Below are 23,351 nucleotides of genomic sequence, written 5' to 3'. Positions count from 1 at the left end.
TGAAAAGCCTTTGGGTAAAGCTGGGAACTGTGCATAGAGAACAGTTGCTTTTTATATCTTGCGTATTGGTTTTGTGGATAAACAGCCTGTAAAATGGCATTTTCTTTTAAATATGTTTTCTTTAGTTACAGCAACGCATAAAAGCGCTGGGAACTAGCAGACATAGCTCCTCCCAGTCTTGGAATTCAGAGATGAGCCAAATGGATTTGTAATACCTTCTGCCCCCAAGCCAACAACCGAAAATTGCTTCATTTTGCTTCCCACTTCTCGACTAGGAGGAAATGCCTACAGCCAGGCTACACACCTGTGGGAGCAGCGGCTGTTTTGTGGCAGAAGCACAGACAGGACCTTAAGGACAGCAACACCACTGGCAAATCCTGGTACCAGCCAAATGCAGGGGTAACAACGACCCACTGTGCTTGGAGACGAATGAGCGTGTGCTCGGGCACTTGGCAGCACAAGGATGCAGACCCCATCAAAATCCATCAGAAATCAACAGGAAAGACACCCTTCGACTTCAGTGGACTTTGGATCAGGGATTTGGACTTTGTAACAGGGTTGTATTTGAGCCCAAAGTGCTGCTTGCATGTTCTGCTCTTTAAGTTTTTAGTCATCTTTACGCTTCTGGAGAAGAACATCTCCAAAAGCAAGGTGTATCCCCCAGGGCGTACACAGAAGAAACAAGGCAGCTCCTCTGCTTAAGGCAGCCCCTCCTTTGCGAAACTCAGTCTGAATTTCAAACTGTTGGTGTACGGAGGCAGAGAGACAATTAAAATACAAAACAAGCAGCACTTCAGTGGATTCGTGTGATGGGAAAGGGATGCTGTAAAAACAACGTGCTAAAGTTGAATGCATCAGCTCTCTGCCTCTCCTCCAGTGACTTCAATGCCGTATTTGATCTGCAGTTAACGTGGCCTTTGAAAATCAAATCATATTCCATTTGGTTCACAGTTTACCCCAAACAATAGCTGGTTCAGGTCTTACAGGCTGAGTAATAACGGGGCGAGACATGAAACAGGCAAAAACTGCTTCATTTCCATGCTTGCAGCCAAACAAAGAAGTGCTTGCAACAGCAAGAAAATAAGCCATACTTTAATTTGGAGAGTGGGAAGAGGAATTAGAGAAGTCATTGTTCTATGACTCAAAAGTCAGTAAGCAGAACCTGGTTAGACTGTCACCACACTGGAGGATTAAACTTACATGAGTCCCTAGAAAACAGCATTGAAAGAGAAAGAGTCCTGCTTTGAAAGTGGTCTGAGACTAAGAAAACATTATCCATGATTCCCCTTTCCAGTTTTACGAACACAGCTTGTTCATTTAAAGTAAGAGCTGCAGAACAGGCACTCTGCCAAAAGACAATGTGCACTGTCTCATCATTAATTCAGACCCACAGTCAGAAATTTTCACAGCTCTGGAAGAGAGCCCCATCCTGTTCCCACTTAAAGCAGTTCTAGTGACTTCACTGGAAGCAGGCTGATGCCCATTACCTCTTGATAAAAGCAAGGGAAAATAACTGAAAAAATACAGATACAGGTACGTCTGTATGCTTGTTCTAGTTCAGTATTTCACATAGCAACAAACAAAACAAAATCACCCCCTCATCATATTCCCATTAAGGACTGATTATTTGCAGGGTTTTCCCTGCAAGATTTATGAGGGAGTATTGCTATTGAAATTCTTCTTCCTCTTTTTTTTTTTTTAGTACATAGGATAGGATTTTCATGTGCTGTTAACACGTAACACTGATGACAGCATGGGCGGCAGTTGCGCAGGGTGACAGGATGGCATGTGAGTGCACGTTTGAGCCTATATGGAATTTGGTTGGCTTTTCACTCGTTTTGGGACCTGCCTGTGAAACAAATCTGGGAGCTCTGTGCATGAATTCCCGATTATTTTCGTGATGAAGTTGCGTTATGTATATGTGATACCAGTGCAATGTATCAAAACCACTGTGCTAAGTACATATCCTAGGCCACAGTCAATTTGCGTCAATGTTTCTCATCCTCTGATGTTTTTCTTCTTCTGTTTTTATGGTGCTCTACTTTCTGGCAGTGGCTGCCAGCTGAAATGAAGTGACCGCCCTTGTGCTCGGATCGCACAGCCTGACAGGGCAGCACATCCACCCTCAACTTAGTTATCATTTACTTACAAGCAATGCAATTCCCGTCCCACCCCCAGAAACACCCACAAAAGAAAACCTCATTTTTTTAATTATGTATCTTCGTATCATTACGCTCAGGGGATAGATTTTTAAAATCCTACTTCTGCCATTTGTGTTTGAACTGTGAGGATAAGAAACATTCTTTCGTATTTGGCCTTAAGAGCGGGTAACTGCATTTGTGCATTTTTTACCTCTGCGTTATAATGTTGACCCTTTTTTATTTTTATGTATTTATTTATTTTTTTTAAGAATCTCATCGGTCTTGTAAGAAACAGTAAAAAGACCCTATGCTTAAGGAAGCAATCTATCTTCTGTTTTACAGACTTGCTTTTAAATAAAATATTTTTTGTTGTTTTTGTAATTTTACTTCCATGATCTTTTATATGGAAACCCTAGAATATCATCAATATAAAAGTCTGCCTAGGCTACCACTTCTCTATAATATGGCTCATGTAGTCCTCAGTGGGCAAGCGTCCTTGCTCTTCGGTCTCTTCCTTGGGAAGTGCTTCATTGGACCGGTGAAGAAGCCTCTCTTCCCGATTCTTTATCCTCTGCTCCATCCTCTCTAGCTGCCGTTTGTACTGGTAGCGCTGCTGGAAGAGGTCTTTTGCATAGTCATAGAGCTGCATGTCCAAGTCATTGAGCTCCTCAATCCTCCGGATGGTGTCATTATCCACCTCCACCCCTCCTGCCCTGGTACTGTTGTACTGCATAAAGGGCCGGATGAATTTCAGGTTAAAAGTTCTCTCAAACAGGTACTGAGTCTTTCTCTGGAACTCCGTCAGGCCAAAGAAGGCCATGTCTTTGAGGTTCTTTTTTGCGCTCTCCAGCAGGATCTGTGCTCGCTTGTTCTCTGGGATGAAGGACATGTTGTAGCAGCCCACTAAGCTCAAGTCAGCCAACATCCTCACTTGGCGGTTGTTGGCCAAATTATACGGGCAATCCATGAACTCCTGCAGTGTGCAGCCTGACCAGTCCGTGCCCTCATAGCACGATGGCAGCTCTTCAGGAGTTGGTGTCCTGCCATCGCACATGTGCAAGGAGGTCTTCCAAGTAGCTCCTCGTTGGACGTGACGCCATTCGCTGAGGTAACGAGATACGGGGTCTCTCAGCAGTGTGATGTAGTAAAATTTTCTACAAAAAGAAGAGAAAATAAAATAAATATTCTGCTAGTAACAGGAAAGATGCTTGGCAAGCTGAAATATCAAAAAGACAAGAGTTAATCAACATTACAGCATCCGATCTACCAACTTCAGAGAGCAGCTGTGACTTTAGGGACCGCCTGGCCTTTCACACGACCATGCGCCCTCCGAATCAGCCAGGACTTGCTCTGCAGGACAGACCAGCAACTGCTCCATCCATGAGCTGGGCCTCTCATTTTCCCTTCGAGCAGATGCTGACCAGGACACCTACCGCTTGACTGATCTGGCTGCTTAGCTGAAATTTGGGAGTCTGCACCGAGTAGCAGGATAACACCGCAGGAATGTAAGTGAAAAATAATGGGAAATCAGGAATGCAATATGCTTTGTAGAAAGAGAAGGCGTGAGTTGACAACCAGCAGTAGTAGCAATAGTTTATTCTCATTTCAGCTCATCTGCTATCAATTCAAATTTAAGACACGCTTTTGATACATGGGGCTAAAAAGGGTGAAAAAGCAAGGCAATTGGGAGGAACACACATAGTGACATGGGGCGCTCTTGCTGTTCCAAGTGTAATCAAGTCCCCGACAACACAAGCTGTCCCTTGAACTGAAAACACGACAGCTGTCTTCTAAAGAGAGACCCTCCAGCTTCAGCCCACCTTGAGCCTGGATCCAGTTCTGGGACTGATAGCAATGGCAGCCTGCAACAGCCCTCTCCAAACAGAGGGAAAAGGGCCTTTTTTTCCCCTAACTTCCAGTAGCTTGGCACTATGGTGTCCCTGAGTGTTTCTAGAACAAGGAAATACCTCCTCTAGTTGCCAAAGCTGGCAGGGAATTAAATCCATGTGTGCTCCCAGCACATGGGGCTGTGTGACACTGTGCGCAAACGGCAGCACCTGGCTTTGGCAGGGTAATGCACTCATGCTACTGGAAATACTTCATACGGGGGGGGTGGATTCACTTCCCCATCAGAAATGCATCTTTGGAATGCTGCTGTGGCTCACTGCCCTGCCGGCATGGCTCAGGAGAGCTGGAAGTGATGGCCATTCCAAGGGCACTGCACAGTTTTTTGAGGAAAAAAAGAAGTAAAAATATTCTGCTTTGGCTAATATTAACACACCCATATTTTCCCAGCACCTTCAATATTATTCTTCCTAGCAGTAACCTAAATTACTGCAATAAGAGTAAATTAATTTTAAGAAAATACATCAAAGACATTGCCCGGCAGTCTGATTTTAAGGAATGTTTGCTTTCCCGATTTATTATTAACTTGCTGAAGGGTTGTTCCAACGCAGTACATTTTGGTCTTTCCAACAATGGCAATGGGCGTCCACTCAGGCTTCAGCGCCTCTGCCTTCAGAACTAGGGCTGGTAAAAACATTTGTTATTTTTGGAAACTTTTCCCTCTCTCTTCATAGCAGGAGTATCGTGCTAGACAGTAATGCTGTCTAGTACCGGCTGTGGACAGGGAGGGGGGAGAAAGAAGGGGAGCGGAGAGAAACATTTCCCTTAAATTTACCTCTTCTTCCTTCATTTACATTGCAGCCTGTAATGATTCAACTACCCAGACTGAGACACGGCTATGATTTATGTAGACAGTGCTAAGAAACCTCTAACAGATGGGGATAAAATATGACAGTGGAAGGAAAAGGAAAGCGATGATGAATGCCAGATGTTCAAGTGACAGACATTGATGCTAAACACTACCAGAATTTTTTGACTTGTGAACTGTAGTGGAATTTTTATTTACACCAGTGTAATCCAAAGGTTGCATTTTTTCCTGAAGCAGGTTGAAGCCAATTATTATAATGTGTCTTACAGAAGCAACTAGACGTTTCACGTAAGATCAGGGACTCATTTGTGAAGTATACAAAGACACAGGAGGAGCTGATTCCTGTCCAAACCTGCAGTCTAACCAGTATGGATAGGGGAAAAAAAGAAAGGAAGAATTAGCATCTGCGTTTTGCAGACAGGGGAATCACAAATATTAAATGATGTACGTAAGGTCACATGGGTGTCTGTGGCTGAGCTGGCACGAATCTGATTCCTCTAAGCCTGAGTCCAGTTTGTCTCTTCTCTCTGTCTCATCCTCTGTTTAAACTTCAAGAGTCTATTAGTAAACCAGGTTAATAAATTAGGGTCCATTGAAACAGAGACAGCTTGAACAGGACATGGACTGAAAAAAGGTTAAAGAGCAAGTATTTCTTTCTTCACAGCAGCCCCAAAAGAGCTATTATCTTAGTTGAGGTGATACACTGGTAAGTATTTTTACCATGAGCGATCACTCCCTAAGATTCATCTCAGTGAGCAGAAAGCAAAGGAAAACAGGTTACATTATTTGAAATTATACTGAATTTGATGTGCCCCCTTCCAGGTCTGTGACATAGAAAAGTGCTTGAAAGAGGGGAGTTTGCCTCCAAACACAGAAATGAGATGTGTCTTTGGAAACTGGAATACAGGCAGTGGAACCAGGTGCCTGGAGGTACTTCAGGAAGCTGCCCCAATGGGGCATAAAAACCACCCCAAAACCAAACACAGAGCGCAATGCAAAAGAATAGTTTAATCCGCCTAAGCTGAGATGCACCATTGCCATACTGAAAGTTATGCTCCCAAACCTGTATTTAGCTTTCTGGGAGGATATTGGTTTCAGAGGTGCAGATTCCCTCTGCTCTCAGGAGAGGGAACAGCAGACCTTTAGGAAGACTGGGGCCTCAGGAACCAGAGACATGAGACACTTTGATATAGACAAATGACCACGGAAGTATTCATCCAAGGCACTTAAGATACTTAAGTTTCCATTCTCAAACTGTTAACTTGGGGATTGCCTTGAAGTTCAGAGAAAAGTTAGATATCTCTCTAAAGCATCATCCATTAGCAGCACTGTTATTAATATCACAAGCCAGAAAGTTGGGGGAACTTTGCGCCAGCGTGGTTGAGAACACAGGCAGTGCCACTTGTCAGCAGTGGCTTGAAATTTATGAGGAACCACATGACTAGTAAGTTCTCTTTTGTCATCAGAGATAAAATAAACCCATAAAATACAGGCAGCTGTGAGTGCCCTTCCTTTCAGCGTGGTGCCCCAGACAGCTACTTAACTTAAGTATTCCTAAAGGCTCTTTTCAGAAGTGTGGTCTTCTCCTAGCCCAGACGGTTCCACTCAATACTGCCTCATAAAAAACCCAAACAGCCCCAGTTTGGTCATGCCATGCCAAGTCTCACTGGCCTTCCTGGAGTTAATAAGTTTGAGCAAGAAAAATGGACATTCTAGTGAGTAAGATATTTTTCTTTTTCTTCCCCTGGGCAGAACAGCATTCCTACCCTTGCAGGGTCCCCTTCTACATATCCATGGGGTTGTGATCCCCAGAGGACACAGAAAAGCAGAAGCCAAAGTCACACCTCTGCCTTTCCTTGCATTATTGTCCCTGGTGGTCCCAATGTGAAAATCCACCTGAAGGGTGGCATCCCTGAGACATTTGCAACTTCAGCGTTGCAACTCAGATGTATGTGCAAGCTGCACAGTTTTGTCTGAGGACAGAATCACTAGCATATTTATTAAAACAGAGCAAAAAGAAATCATGTTTTTGATAAACAACCTTGTATTAGAACTGAAGTTTCAGGGAGAAAAAAAATGCAGTATTAGAGAGGAAGAGCAATCTCGCGGTTGTGGTACACAAACGAATTCAGGAAACTTGAGCCTAAGTATCCCTTCTGTCAAAATTAGCCTATGTGCCCCAGACAAATCTCTCTCTCTGCCTCCGATTCCCACGTGTGAAGGGCTGACAATGTCTCCTTTGTCTTTTTTGGCAATTCAAAACATAACATCTTTTGGAGCAGGAACCGTCTCCTTCAATGATTATGCAAAGCCCCTGTTTCAGCATGGATTGAGGTCAGAGGACAATAGTTAACTTGAGGCATATTTTCATGACACAGGCGTCAGGGGCACTGTTGCCCTACAGGATTCCCACCCCGGACCTCTCCGTCCCATTCTCACACAGCAGCACAAAGCAGCCTTAGTTTTGCCAGCAGAGCTTTTTTTTTTTTTCCCTTTTTTTTCCCCTTTTTTTTCTTTTTTTTTGCAGGGCCATGCTGCAAACGCAGTCACTGAGCAGATCTGGGTTAAAAATAACCCTTTCTTGCAGACACGAGGGAGTGGCTGAAGCCCCCATTTAGTAATATTCTGCCTTAATTCCTGTCAGCAGGTTCCTCAGCTAATGAAGGGGAAATGAAATCTTTCTTCCTCTAAAAAAACAATTCCTTCTCTTTCGCTAATAACCAGTCAACATAATTCTGATAAAGTGACAGATTCTAAATACGATGCTATTATCTCTTTTCAGTTCATTTCCATTTATGCTTTCCTACACTACTATTCGATACACCCTTCTTACTTCCCACTGCTGGTCTCTAAAATCTGCCAAGAACTGCTTATTTGACTCTGCAATCCCCTATTCTTTGCTGTGATTAAATGCTTCCCTCCCACACAGCCAAAATACCTCATTTTTTTATTTCTACAGGTTATTCACTGAGCTTTCAAGCATCTCTCACAGGAAAAGCAAAATCTATAACAAGTCCTTCTCGACTACTGTGGTGGCCTTCCATCAGATAAAGAGCAAAATAAGGATAGCCGCTTCCAATCATACGTGCTTCATCCTGCCTGCTGGGAGGGGGAAGGGGGAAGAAGCTGCATAGGTCAGCTTCAACCATATAACCCCAATCTGTCAAAGCAACATGCCCCCAGGCTACAATTTTTCTACAGCTAAAGAAAAAAAATAATAATAAAAAAACATCTTTCTATGTCCTTGCTGAATGAACCGAACTGAACAGGGCGTCTCTGCCAGCTTGCAGGAATGAGAAACACTGTTTTGTTTAAAAGAAGTAGTAATGTCAAATTTGCAGCTGATTTAAGGCATCCTCGTAAGCCAAGACTGTGTATTACGCACTGCTCAAATCATTTGTGAGGGTCCTTACTCAATTCATACTGGCTCTCTCTGTAAAGAGTTTATCACTAATACAACTAGTGCTTTTGCCTCCCAGCAGAGAAATGAAACCGTGCACCTACCCTGCTTTTAGGATCAAGGAAAGAAGGAGAGCAGCCAGCACCCCTACTGCCATCACTTAAACCCTCCCCTGGCAGAGACAATTAAGGGGATTATTAGGTAACGGTTATCTCCACTCAAAATGGACACTGTATCCTAAAGGAGCAGTTCCAGCAATGACTTAGAGGTAAATGATAAGTAAAGGTGAGTCAGGTGTCTCTAACGATGGATGGGCTGAGAACGTGGCAGATTGAACTTTATAAGGAATTTATATTCTCATTATAAAGTCATACTAAATGTTACATACAAATAACAGGCGTATGAAAATCTCTTTTACCTGTCTGCACTGAGCCACTACGGTGGGAAACACTGGGGTGCGGAACACGCTCCAGCCAACCTCAGCACTCGCTCCAATAAAAGTTGCCTCCTGCCACGTTTACCACCAGTACACCCACTTCTACAGCCCCAACTTGGGGAGACTCCACTTACCTTTTTTACTCTACAGTCAGATTTCTTGCATAGCAAAACAAATTCTCAGTTAGAGATTGGAATTTAATATATGTACAATGATTACTTCCTTTGGTAGCAAATAGCCCTAATTTTCCTCAGTCTGTTTCCTCTCATCTGGTGTTCATTTAGACTCTTCCTGCGTTTCACACACAATAAACTCTTCAGCCCTTGAACAGTCATAGAAAAAGAAAGAAAACCCCAAACAAAACAAATAAACAAAATAAACAAGTCTCTTCTGTCCCCTATGTTTAAATAAAGGTTGCCACACAAAACACCCAAAGCCAAGAAACTTAATAGCAAAGCCAAGCCTCCAGTACTCAGACTGGGTAAACACCTACATCAATGGTTTTCTTTTCCAGTAAAGGGGGGCGAGAGGGGGGTGTCTTTACAGCAAGTCAGGGCTTGCTTTGGTTACTGGGTTTGTTTTGCACCGTTGTGTTTGTTTTGCCTGATGGTCTCCGCTCTTGGGACTCTGCTGTACTAAAAGATAGGGCATTTGAAAACAGAACAAGCATCACCGCCGGCTCTGCTCACCCTCCAGATCTTCACCCAGGGACTCAGTGTCGGCATGGGCCAGTTCCCGGAGCAGCGATGCCGCTGGCAGCCCCCTGGCAGCAAACCCCTACAAACAACCCTCAGGCTGCGTCGGGAGTTGGAGGCAGAAGAGAATACTCTCATACCACACGCAAATCGACATGCTTTTCTCCCAGATGGAAAAATTAAAACTCGCGCAGACACTCTTGGCTGGATGCAACCCAAAGCACAGGTTTCTAAATACACAAGAGTGGGTTTGGGCAGGTAAAATTGAGGGGGTTCTTGAAAAGTAAGCAGAGCTGTGGGGAGGCTTTCACAGTTTGGCTGTATTTTTGAGACCGTTTAAATGAAAAGCTGCTATATGAATGCCTGTCCGTGTGGATGCTCCAGAAACCACTCATCTGCTTATCCTAATCTCAGGCATATGCAATGTGGAGTCTCACATGTCACATCAGCGCCAAGGAACCACCAAGAATGGATCAGCACCTCCACCAACAGGCGAGGAAGAAGGGCCACTCTTCCAGGATAGCTTAAATGCAGTTTGATACAAACACCTATTCCTCCATTCCCAAGAGAGGGGTTTCAAAGCAGATTCTGGAATCTGTGGAAGACCCTGGCCTAGCAACCTGGCGTCTCAGCACCTGCTGGGTGCCTGGAGCTTTAGATCCTGGCTGACATGACATGTTTAAGTCCCTCTGAAACACAGCATGGGGTGTGAGCACCAGCAGCCCCTGAAAAAGAAGCACTTCTATAGCTGGCAACATTTATATGGCTTTTGGGCCTGCAGCCTGACCTGCTGTCCTTCCAGTTCACAGTTACTGCCCAGGAGAAGGGCAGTTGGATTAGATGATCATTGCAGGTCCCTTCCAACTGAACTATTCTATTCTATTCTATTCTATTCTATTCTATTCCTTTTCTGAAACCTCTTGGGGAAGAACAGATTAAAAATGGAAAACCACATTCAACTCTAATTCCAGCAGCTACCCCAGTACCGGCTGAAGGTGTAAGTAGATCTGTACCAGATTTCAGAGTGTTAATGAACCTGAGATTACTTAGGTCAGGTCTTTTGGATATAAATTGCTGTAAAGTAAGAATCTATTACATATTTCTATCTTTTAGGAGGAATTAAAATGTGTTATATTCATCAAGTATACGCTTAAAAATACCTGTACTATTTAACTCTGAGTCAAAAAAAATTAATTTAACTGTGAGTAGGCATGCCACACCTCTCTTTTTTCCCCTGTGTATTTCATAAAACGTGGAGGATGAATGCTTCACAACCCCAGAGATGCAGCCTTTCATCACACCACGAACAGTCACGCTGCAGTGCCAGCCGTGTGTGTGTGCGTACCTGTGAGTACACAACACAACCCATCGTTCTTGCAAAGGCAGTAGAAAAGGTAACAGAAGCTGACAGTGAAGGAGACAAAAGAGCAAGCAGCAGCTCGGGCATCTCGCAAAAGGAACAATCGGCCCTCCATCCACTCAAGAACAACTCTAAACAGAAGTTTTGGTGTTTCACAAGGCATGCACGGGCTCTGAGTCACAGCTTTACAAACACCGGGTAGAGTCAAACACAACTGCAAGGGGCCTTCTCCAGCCTGGCGGTGAAGAAACCTGCAGGCGTGGGACCAAGGGAGATATGAATCTGTGTGAATCCAGACACCCTGCAGCAACTCAGCCTTGACTTTGGAATCCGTAGGAGCAATAACGCTGTGTGTCTGCACGTGCCTCTGCACACACGGTGGCTGCAGCGCGGAAACAGCTCAACGTGAGACCTCTCCATTTAAAGCTGACCTACAAAGAAAGGTAGGTCTACAAAGCAATCGTTGGAATACTATTACGCATACATTCCTCTTACATAGATGCTCCTTCTGTATTATTTTGGCAAAGGCTGCAGAGCCGGAGTGGAGGTACAAAGGATGTAAGCCATCCCCAAGGGCAGATGGGTGAAACCGTGGGTTGTTGGAAAGCTGGGAGGACACATGTAGCCTTGATACCCACCTTCGGGAGCAGCACCATGATACAGACTACTCTGGACTGGTAAGATACATATGGTAATACAAGGGACCATTTTATGTCCAGAATCAAATGCAGCATCAAGAAAGGTATGGTTGGGTATGAATTCCTCTGAAACCATCAGAAATGGACCTTTCAGGATCATTATCTCCATCAATGAAACGAGAGTACGCTTTTACCTTAGATCTCAGTGTTGTGCAGTACTGATACTTGCTGTGCTCATAATACACACGCAGCCCCGGTTCAGATTTGTTAGCAATATAGTACTAATAGGCTTTTCCCCAGGAAACAAGTACGGTCCTATCACCCTCACGTCTCATGACTGTTTTATATCCAATTAGCAGAATAGACACAGACTATGAGTTTTAACAACATCTCTGCTTTTCAAGAAAATTGAGCTGCTGTGTAAGCACAAGAATTTCCTGTTGCACTGTCTCTTGCAAACAAGTTAATCTAAAAAAAGATACGTGACATGTTATGAACCTTAGGAGTGAACCGCCAGTTCATTTTTCAAAATGACAGATGTGATGAAAATTGGCCAAAGGCTTGGAAAAAACAAAGTGGGGGTCAGGGTAAGGGGAGCAGATGGGGGCGGAGAGGACGGCATTCCAGAGCCCTCTGGAGCCTTGGACTCCTCTAGGACCCATTAAAAGCTTATGTTACTTGCACCGTTTATAAACAAGTGCTTTCTCTTGCCATCATAACCTTCCTCATATCAAGGGCTTAGGAAGTGTTGACTGCTGTCTTCTACTGAAGCAAGGCACCAAAAATGACGGCAAGTTACAAATCAAATACCTTTGATTTATTACCTTTCCCAAGTTTCAGGAGGTTTGTTGTGATTCCTAAGTGACCTTAGTAAACCCACTAATCAATAGCACATCTGAAGGCTGATGGACTGCAATGGAAAGTTTCACTGCCAGAAGGATTACATCAGTGCTGGCAGAGGCCAGACGGCAAAAATGTGGACCACAACCCATGCCTATTCTTTGCATTCTTCTGCTTTTATTATTGCCCCTGCTGTCATCAAGGTAGGAAATTTCAGGATGAAAACAACTCTGCCATTCTCCGTAAGAGAAAATTTTACTCCCTTCACTTATTGGCTCTTTCACAGAGACTTTCATTTTTATTGATTTTAGCGTTACACAAAATACAGACTTTAGTAACACATTGCAGCCATATTTACCGTAAAATATTTGCTAGCAGGGTACTGTATCCACTATTTTTTTTACTTTCTCCCTGTACGTTAGACACATTAGAATCAAGCAAGAAACAAATCAACCCCTGAAGAGTGATGAGACATCTGCAAGGAGACACTGAACTTTCCATCTCTGTGTCAGAGACCAATTTGCGCTGGGTAGGTAGCATAAGACACCAGTTTTCACCCTATCACTAGATAGTTTAAGTGGAAAACATTCGGGGTCTCATTCTAGCTCCGGGAGTAAGTGCTGTCCCCTAATAAAGTGCCAGCATAGGCTGCTATGCTAGCAGGGAGGCTGAACTTTATTTATAAAGTCTCCCGTTGTCATCAGGACAGAGATGCCCTGGTTCTGCACGGAAATCTGCACAGCTTCCTACTGTCTTCGCCCTGGGAAGAGAGAGAACGCCAGGATTCAGCCTCCCCAGGTGTCAAGATGGATATAATGAATAAAACAAGTGCATATTTTACCTAATAAAGCAGGATTTCTGCATCTGAAGCCTGCACGCTTCAAGACACAGAAGAAAGAATGATCGGCATATTGCCGCACAGAAAAAAGAAAACCAGAAGCAAGTTGAAATAGCGCACAGACAAAGCAGGAGTAACTGTGCAGTATGCAAAGGTATTTATCTGAATCAGCTGCAAACAAAGCAGATAGGCTGGAATTTGCATTTGCTTTTGAACTGTAAGCCAGCTTCTCTTCCTGTGAATCACAGGAGCTGCACTGGCAGTGAGATTCAAGGAAGATTCAAGAGACCTGTAACAGCATGATAGACAGGAAGTATGTCTCCTTGAAGAAGATTGAATTATAAAGAAACCATACAGGAAGATTAAGGGAGCAAGAGTAGTCAGAGGAGCAGATATTGATCGCTTAAGCAGGACAATTGAATTCCTCGGCAACGGCCTGCCTCAGCCCAAAGGGATGCAATATTTGTGTCAGGCAGCTGTGACTGCAGCATGGACACCCTTGAGTTGCTTGTGGATCAATCTTGTTCCAATCAAAAATTGATGGATGGCTACTCTTATTGATCAGAGTGGGAAGACTCAGGAAACAGAATCAAGATGCACAGAATTTTGAAACTCGATTGACATGTCCTGGACGTACAAGTAAACATGCTAACTTTCAACCAGCCAGGGTACATCAAGAACCAAGACATCCCAAGGAGGAAAAACATGAAGAGCAGCACGACTCATTCCTGGAAGCAGCCACAGTGCAAGCTGTTGCGGGGACTGGTTTCCAAAGAGCTCTTCTGTGAGCCATGCAGGGCTGCTACTGAAAGGGAACAACTACTGCCCAGCAAAACAAATCCATGTACTGCCACAGGCCTAACGGCATCAGATAGGTGACTGGGCCTAATTCCATTTACCCAGTTCCTTCTTAAAATTAGTACTGGGAGAGGTTCCCACACTGCTGCTTTTCTTGCAAACAGTGGCTTACAAAGAGTGGCAAAGCTCCCTCTTCTCAGTTAACTGACTCTCCCTTGCTCAGGAATAGCAGATGCTGTCAAGCCACAAATAGATAATCCTCGAGAAAGCTGAGCTACTAATCAGTCACTTTTACATTTAAGATCACTTGGAGTTGCCACTGCCTTATACTGTTTTTCTAATTAATTGCACTGGAATGCACTTAAGCAAGCCCTGGATCAAAGAATCAACTGCAGAGATTGAAATAAATCCTGTCTGTGTTGCTAATGCCTTGGAAATGGATGACTTGCTAAGCATTCAAAACCCTGGGTACCAATGGTTTAAAACTACAGATACTGTGAGACACTTTCAAAGGAATAGATTTAAGAATAAAAAGGAAAAAAGCTCCCTTCACTTGCTCGTAAAAGACAATTAAACAAAGGCAATTGTTCAACTAATTTATTGTGAAGTTTGTGTATCTTAAGTTCCTTATTCTCCACTTTTCCATCACCAGAAATCACAGTGCAGGAGTGTCAATTTTCATTACAGCAAAACTTTATTCTCATTACAGATTCCTTTTTTTTTTTTTTTTATTTGCTTTTATGAAGGGTTGAAATCTTTTCAAAATAATGATAAATAAAAATGACTGGGGATGGATGTGTTACCAGTTGGTGCAATAAATCACTGTCTCTTCCTGCATGAGTCTCTCTCTCTCATGGTTTAGAATATCATCAGAATGCCTTTGATTGATTTACAATTTAGTAATCCAGCCATCATCATCCATAATTCTACAATAAACCACGCCACTTACAATGTAGCTGTTACAGATGTTCAGAAGTTCATTCCCTGCCTTTTAGGAGGTGATATCTAGACAGCAGCTGCAGACACCAGGATTAGCTGGGGAAGAAAAATCTGTCTTTAGCACAGGAAAACATCCCATTTTCCTGTAACAACGCCCTGTCTTTAAAGCCGAAAGACGTGCTGCCAACCTTGATATAGCCAGGTTCAATTATTAAACACCAAATATCTATATGTATATATGCACCCCCCTAGCAAGGGGCAGGAGTAACAAGATGCCTGGCTTCTGTCTGAAACATATTATTTCCTGGGAAATCAAGATATTACTACAAGGCGTATGCAAAAAATCCATCAAAAGGTATGCAGAGAAAAGCAACTGATCTCACACGGGCCAGGCCAGCGTCAAGAAACCCATGCTGCAGTGCGTTCTGCATGTGGCACAGCATCCAGAGTCATAGAATCAAAGAATCATAGAATTGTCTAGGTTGGAAGGGACATTTAAGATCATCTAGTCCAACCATCAACCTAACTCTGATTAAAAAAAAAACCAAAAAACCCCCAAAATACATCACTAAACTATGTCACTAAGCACTATGTCAACCCATCTTTTGAATACCTCCAGGGATGGTGCCTCAACCACTTCCCTGGGCAGCCCATTCCAAGGCTTAATAACCCTTTCAGTATAAAAATTTTTCCTAATAGCCAATCTAAACCTCCCCTGGCGCAACTTGAGGCCATTTCCTCTTGTCCCATCACCTGTGACTTGGGAGAAGAGACCGACCCCCACCTCTCTACACCCTCCTTTCAGGGAGTTGTAGAGAGCAATGGGGTCTCCCCTCAGCCTCCTTTTCTCCAGGCTGAATAACCCTAGCTCCCTCAGCCTCTTCTCATCAGACTTGTTCTCCAGACCCCTCACCAGCTCCTTTGGCCCTTCTCTGGACCCACTCCAGCACCTCAATGTCTTTTTTGTGGTAAGGGGCTCAAAACTGGACACAGCCCTCGAGGTGGGGCCTCACCAGTGCTCATTACAGGGGGACAATCACCTCCCGAGTCCTACTCACCACACTGTTCCTGAGACAGGCCAGGATGCTGTTGGCCTTCCTGGCCACCTGGGCACACTACTGGCTCATGTTTAGCCGACAGTCGACCAGCACCCCCAGGTCCTTTTCTGTGGACCTAAGGAAGTGCTAAGAGTTTGCTCTTAAAACTCCCCCAGAAGTCGGACTGAGGTGGGCAGGAAGGGCTGCAGCCTGATGAAGAGGGTGCCACTCATTATGGGCTACAGCTAGTGATACCAGCCCTTCCTGACAGCACAAGCAGAGACTTTGTGGGCATCATTACTCATTTTCTCACAAATTACTGATCTGGAAACAGTAGGTTAATTCTTGGTTTCAACTTCTTTTGCTTGAGCCTGAAAACAACACAGCGTGAGCTGGCCTGCAATTAACACTTTTGTTAATACTGTTTCTTAAAGAAAAGCAAAATATGTAACACACACAGTACAAGGTGCAGGTATTTCACACCAAACAGCAGTAGTGCTCCCTGCCAACCTCAGCAGCCACAGTTCATTTAAAGCAGACATAGAGAAACATCCGACAGGGATTGTCAAAGTGATGCTCTAGGTCACAGAAACAATTTCTCTCCTAAGTGAATCACCATACGGAGGAAGCTAACGAAGACTGCAAAATTCATTAGGTGAGCAGTGCTGGAAAGGTCTGCTCCAAATCCATCACTGATCCCTCCAGGCCAGCCAGCATCCTGTCGCTGACAGTGACCTGTCCCAGGCGCTGCCGGGAGAGGTGCAAGGAATAGCAAAGCTATTTCAAATTACAGGAATCCTCTTGTTTCCACTCAGCTGCACTCACAGGAATCACAAGTCAGACTCGTGGTTTTGGCTCTTCAGAGGGGTATCTGAAGCTTCAAAACTTCAACAACCACAGGATTTCTCTCTTGGGTGATCCCACAGATCAATACATCATGAGGCTGAAAGAGTTAGCAAATCTGAGTGAATTTAAGGTCCAAAGAAATACCTGTTGGGTATTTCGCAGGGAGAGCACCCCTGGACTGTGAGGAAGGGATATCACGCTCTAACAAACCATGGGCTGGCTCTTTTGCTTCTAAGGGTGGTAAATAAGATCCCTTGCCCTGTGGCTAGCAGGAGCACTTACAACTACAAGTAAAGTGGCAATGTGTTGAATGTGATTTTGAAAAGCAGCTTTTTGATTAATAAATCCTAGAGAGACTTCTAAAAAAAACCAAACAGGCCAATGTTATTGCCTCACCTCCCATTTGAGGGACTCTGGAGGTGTCCTAGCTGGATGAAAGGCGATGAAGCTCCTCTGCAGCTCTACTGCAGATAAGTCTAATTAGGTGCTTAAAAGCGTACGCTGGGATTCCCCAAAGCGCTGCTTTCAACTCAGAAAAACCCCTTTGCATCTCTCCAAAGAAAGTGCACAGTGGGACTATCCCTCCCGCAGCCTGGGAATACCCCAACATCCCAGCGTGAAGGCGAAACCCATCTCTCCCCCAGGCCCAGCCCAGCTCCCACTAGATGGCACCTGCCTGCTGCTGAATGTCACCTGCACCTGGCAGCATTGTCCCCCCAGCCCCAGCGGAGAGGGGAAGCTCTGCCAGTGGCAGGATTTCTCTTCTTCTCATGGGATTTGTTATGCCTTCCATATTAAGGCCAGAAGTGCAATTTCATTAAATTGGGCTGGTGGGGGAGGACGACGACAGGAATCAGTAATTGTGAATATTTCCTTTTCCGTAGCAGGGCTGTAGGCAGCATTGCCAATGTGCCACCCGACAGCACCCCAGTCGACACGGAACTCACCCCACCTGGGTACCAGCCGCAGCTGCTGATGGGGTGGCAGAACCGAGTATGAGGGTCGGCACAAGCGCATCCTCCCAAGGCAATTCTCTGCACACACAGCTTTCCTTCCAGAGGGACTGGCAGTACTCACCGCTGGTATTGACATTTCCAATTTAACGGCATATATTCATTGCTTACACCAACACTGCATAGGAAGTACCCTACTGCCTGCAGGTGATGGTGCACACATAACCGTGGAGCGCCGGGGTTTGTGTTGTGACATTACAATGCTGTAGCTATGGAGCCATTTGCTTAAGTCTCTGCCTCAGGCTTGACTACGAAACTTCACCACCAAAAAAATTTACACAGGATTTTTCTCCCTCATAGGCTTAGGTGACACGGAAAAGTTTTGCTGGCACAGCTGTACTGTGAGAAGTAAATAATAAAAGAACATTGTCAGCCAAATAGCGATGCCAGCAAGAAGCTGTGCGTAGCTATATATACGGTTGTGGGTATAGCTTACTCTGTCCAGGGAAATGGGTTAAGTTATAGAGGCAGAGGAATGCTTGCCAGCGTGAGTTCTCTTCCAAAAGGGGTTTATCAGCACAGCTCTATTGAAATAATCACATTTTGAATTGCAGGCATGTGCTTAGTCTCTCTGTCAAAACAATTATCACAGAGAAAAAGTTTATTGTGTTTGGTAAATTTTGAAATAAGAATGTGGCAATCTACATCCCTAGAGCATGCTGTGATAAGTCTCTGCCCACTGGGATCTGCTGGGCTGGGTCCATTAGTTCTTTCAGATACACTGGCAAACTGCTGAGCTTAGACAGTCACTACCAACCTGGGATGGGTGAGAGCTGGTGATCTTGTATGAGGCTCCGTATCCCGCAGCCCTCAGTCATTCAATCCCCTGACTGCCTCTTCACATAGGAATTTATCTTTTCTTTGACTATTTTGCCAATGGGAGCTGGAGGGTGGCAGGGTCATTGCAATACGTTTCTTTGAATACTCTGTGGGATCTCAGCTTGACGTATTTCATTTTTTTCTTCCCAAAGAGAGGGTGTGTACAAAAGCAAGAGATCCGGAAAGTTTTTAGCATCATAGGAACTGCCAGCACTGTTTCCTTTCTTTGCTCCATTTAGCCTGATGATGTTTTTTATTATCAATTAGCTCAAACACAGAAAAGCTACATCTCTCAGTTGACTGTGGGAGGCAGGTATTGGGGTTCAAGTTACCCTTGTTAGTCCTTCTGAGAAGTTGGGCTGATGCTTGTTGCGCATCCTGTTATTCCAGTCAGCCTAGAGACCAGTGCCAGAGCTGCCACGAAAGGCTTGTATCAGAGACAGAGAAAACCAAAGGGAAATTCCTCCCACTCCACGCTGGGGCTTGGTGTACCTGTTACTACATGTGTATCCTCCTTGCGCCAGACATAACAAAGGCAGAAGCAGTTGTAGAGAGGGACAGGAAGGGGATTGCTGATACAGAAAATTAATATTGAAAGAATCAGTACAATGAAGTTTCATAATGTTCGCTCTGGGAAGACAAGGTCTTCCTTCTGGAGAATTCCCTGAGGGGAGGAACAGTAGCGATAGTTTTGAAAAAGGAAAAAAAAAAAAGAAATCCAATCACATACTCTGTATTTCAAAATTAAAAAGAGTACCAGATGCAATTACATTCATGATTAAAAGATCTAACAGAAGCATATTTAAATTCATTAACTTAGTCCACACTTTACTACCTCAGGAGACCAGCTGCTCCTGGAATACAGGGCAGCAAGATACAAACTACACCTTGCTTGTATTTGATCAAAACCTTTTGGAAGTTTCAATGATCCGGCTGTTAACATCTCTTAGGTGATAATTAGGCTCTTGGGGCAGCAAACATTGTTTGGGAGAGAAAATGCACTGTGGAAACATAAGTAGTGGAGCCTTCTGCCTTGCTGAAGAGTCAGTTATTCCACTATATAAAAAAAGGCAGGCAAGGGCAAAATGAGGCCATTTTCAAACAGAGACTCATTTTGCCTGTGTATATCAGCAATCAGCAGATGCTCACCTCTGTGTAAACTGTTTACTTTAGGTTTTGCTCATTTCTTGCAACATATGTTTTAACCAAGAGATTTTTCGCCCTTGCGCACTGTGGCCCAGGAGCGCGGCTCTCCTCCGGAAAACAGGCGCTGCACGCTGTTTCCCATCACTGCTTGACAGCCGTTTGGTAGAAGGTACAAGCTGGGGCCGAGCAGACACTTCTCCCAAGTCCCATCCTCCCAAGCAGGTCTGCCTCAGCCTCCTGGTCCCCCTGCTCAGGGGATGCTCCAGGGCCCCCAGCTGCAGGATCAGGCTTTTTCGGAGGCGCTGGGAAGAGCCAGAACCTCTCAGAGGGATGAAGCCTCTTAGCAGGGCAGATGCACAACAATATTCTCCATCTGCCCCAGGAGGGCACTAAATTAACAGCGGAGGCACTGGCTTACTTCCTTTCTGTTATTGCCGGGGACCTACTTCCCTGTGACTGGACAGGAAGAGACTTAATTAAAGATAACTGGGATTTTCTGTTTATTGTTGGGTCCGACACGCATCTGTCCTTCTGAGTTCTTCCTCTCTGTCTGCTATGCCTGGTTTTGGTCTCCTCCATCCTGCAAGACTCCTCCATCCCACCTCCTCTGGATAATGACCTTCCTTCTCAAGAGGTCTTTTAAATAATTCTGACAGTTGGAGTCTTTCCTGTCCTTCCTGCACAGTCCCCCATAATCAAGCGCAAGAAACATCAAAGGACAGAGCTGACCTTTCAGACAGACAGCTACGCCTGTGTCTGAACTGTCACGGAGACATTTTCAGGGACCCATTTCAAGATCTTACTCTCGTGAGTTAGTTATGATCCATGGCAGAAAGCTCTGCATTTTGGGAGCGTCTGCTCTCCCTCTGCGCCTCCGGGAAGTTGCGCCATTCCCAAAGAGCTGTAATTCAGCTTGAAACCAGCAGATCTAGACTCCAGCTATTTGTGCCACACGAGCTTTATTTCCTCCCTGTCTGCAAATGTAACTGAAGCGCCTGGCATCTTCCCACACCACCAAAAAAACCCTGATGAAATGCACTGGAGCAGGAACAGCCTCCTGCTGTCTCTATCTCTTCACTCAAATGAAGTCAGTGGAGATGTGGCTACACCGGCAGTGAAACATCCCACTCAACTTTATTTCTCCTTCATCACTGAAGGACTAGAGAGACCTATTTTATTTTGCTTTAAAAGCCAATATAAGGCAGCTGAGTTCCCTTGACAAAAATCTGAAAGCCAAGAATAATTCAAGTATCAAAATCACAGCTTCAAAATGTTCCCTGTTTTAGCGCTAGCCTGGCAATACCTCACACCTGAGGGTATGGAGGTGAGAGCTCCTGCAGGGGCTGGAGAAAGATGCTCTTCCGTGACTCATCAGCCATCCCTCCGGTGAACAAGGACACAGTGACAGCATTTAGTCAGAAAAATTGTAACTGTAACCAAAAGCAAGAAGAAATAAAGAGGAAAAAATAGGGAAGAGGATGGGAGATTGCACTGGTCTGAAAACACTCAACACCAACTTTCAATTCTAAAACTATTTGCTACTAACTCAACTCTAGAGATGTGATCATGGACATGTTTCTATCTCATAATCAGAGTTAAACACATTCTCAGGTCCTCATTCTGATGAATGGTAACTATATTTTTTCTTGTTACATATGGGGACATGTATCATACATATTGTATTGTGTTTCAAATACACAGGAAGATTCCTTGCCATTTTTGGGGGACAATCCTTAATACTGCTCCCAAAGTCAAAAAAGTACATGTTTAAGTCCATTACAATATGAGATAGCTTTCCTGAATGGGATCTGGAATTCAACCTGAGCTGAAGTTTCCTACAGCAAACCCCAAATATATTTCATGCAATATTTGTGCTGTGCAAGTGACTTGGAAAATAATGGGATTCTGTTTTGTGAGGAATTTATGTGAAATTGTGAGTGGGTTTTTCCTCTTTCTAGAGTACTCAATCTCAGAGAAAAGGGAGATTATTTGCATCTAAGAGCAAAATGCCCATTATTCCCATGAACACACAAAACTCTATGGATGAAGCTTCTGATGGCACTTACAGAAACTGGGTGCCAACAAGGACAGATGTGCCTTGCATCCTTCTCACCATCTGGGAGCCTGTACAGGCTGCTGTGAGTCTTGAGATTGGGTACTGAAGATGGTGGATGGCAGATTTATGAATCACATTCCAATTTTTTAACCCAAAGAAGCTTCAATACCTTTTACTACCCTTTCCCTTCGTCAGAAAGTTATTGGTTATCCATGACAACAGATAGCTCCACCTGCACTTTTATTCATCCCCCGTGAATACACGGGTTTTCTTTAAACACAGATTCTCATCTAAGCCTTAAGGAGTAGCAAAATATTTTGGGAGAAAAACTCAGAATGATCCAGATGACAGGATAGGGAGGACAAGGAAGGAAGAGAAGAAAAGAGGAGCTTGAGATGAGTTGCGATTAAACTTAAATTTGATTAAATTCCTTAGATTAAATTTGCAAAATTACTTAGAGTATTGAACATATCAGCCTTGAGTTCACCATCAGGTCAGCCTGGTTGTAAAACAAAGGGCTTCCATTTTGAAGAAGTAAAATAAAAACCTTTAGACATTTTCTCTTTCAAAACCAGTTTGTGCAGGAGGGGATGTTCTGGCTGCAAATGACACTCTTTTTGGTGAATATCTGGGGTGAGGTTCACTGCACACGTTATCATCCAAAGGGTTTATTTTTAGACCTCTATCTACTACAATCCTACCTTTCCTTTTTCTTTCTGTGGGCAAGGTTTTCACAGGTCTTCAAAAACTGCATTAAGTCCAAAGTGAGAAACAAGAACTTTTCAAATGACCACCACTAACCTGGATGAATTACAAACATACCTGGCCTTGCTGCAGGCTCAGAGATGAACGCCTCGGAGGTCAATTGTCACTTTTAATCCACTGAACATGCCTGTACTCTGATGGAGAATTGCTGTCACTACAAGTGTTTTTCCGGGCACCACTGCTGGCCTCTCCCGCTCTGTCTGCCTCCCTGTCCTTGGCTGTGGCACTCATCTTAAGCTGTTCCAGCCACTGATGGTTTGCTGAAATCTTTTTGCCTGACTCTCAAGTCACAACTCCTCCATAAACTCTTCTGCCAAATCTTCATTCCATAATGGCCCGATCCAGAGCTCGTTGAACTCAAAGGAAAGAGTTGCACTGGCTCCTAGGGATTTTGGATCATACTTCACCTGCCTGCCTGCCAAATGCCTTCCTTGAAGACAAAGCAAACACTGCGTATGACCTCTCTTATGAAAGGGTGACAACTGCTAGGGGAGTACACATGAGGAAACAGGTGGGAAGAAGCTTGAGAAAACATGGGGAGACATAGACTGCTGAGATCACAGGTCTGGAGACATGCTCTTGGAAGAAGGGACACCCTTGGGGGATTGTGGCCTCTGGAGGACTCACACCAGGGCAGGGACTCTCCAGAGGATCTGCAGCCCACTAGCAACCCACGCTGGAGCAGCAATAGTGAGAAGAGCACAGCAGAAAGAAAATCAGTAAGAACCGTGGAAGAGCGGCAGACGGAAACCATGACACCATTACACATTACAACAATCACGCTTGATCCTGCCATTCATGCCCAAACCCTAATTTAGAAGAATAATCTCTAGGTAAACTAGGAACTTGTATCTCTGTGTTGTTTCAATGC

General features: G+C 44.3%; 1 protein-coding gene across 1 annotated transcript in view; it reads right to left on the bottom strand.

Annotated features, from left to right (window-relative positions):
• Positions 1 to 1,700: 1,700 nt before the first annotated feature.
• HS6ST1 (heparan sulfate 6-O-sulfotransferase 1) overlaps positions 1,701 to 23,351 on the bottom strand; it is a 193,543-nt gene continuing 171,892 nt past the window's right edge. The window contains exon 2 of the mRNA XM_074153191.1: positions 1,701 to 3,295. Within this exon, the coding sequence (XP_074009292.1) occupies positions 2,587 to 3,295 (709 nt within the window). The 3' untranslated portion in view covers positions 1,701 to 2,586. The remainder of the gene's footprint in view (positions 3,296 to 23,351) is intronic.

This window comes from Numenius arquata, chromosome 9 (assembly GCF_964106895.1).
Source record: "Numenius arquata chromosome 9, bNumArq3.hap1.1, whole genome shotgun sequence".
NCBI lineage: Eukaryota > Metazoa > Chordata > Aves > Charadriiformes > Scolopacidae > Numenius > Numenius arquata.
The sequence above is the reverse complement of the archived record's forward strand: the minus strand, read 5'-3'. Positions and strand labels throughout refer to the sequence as shown.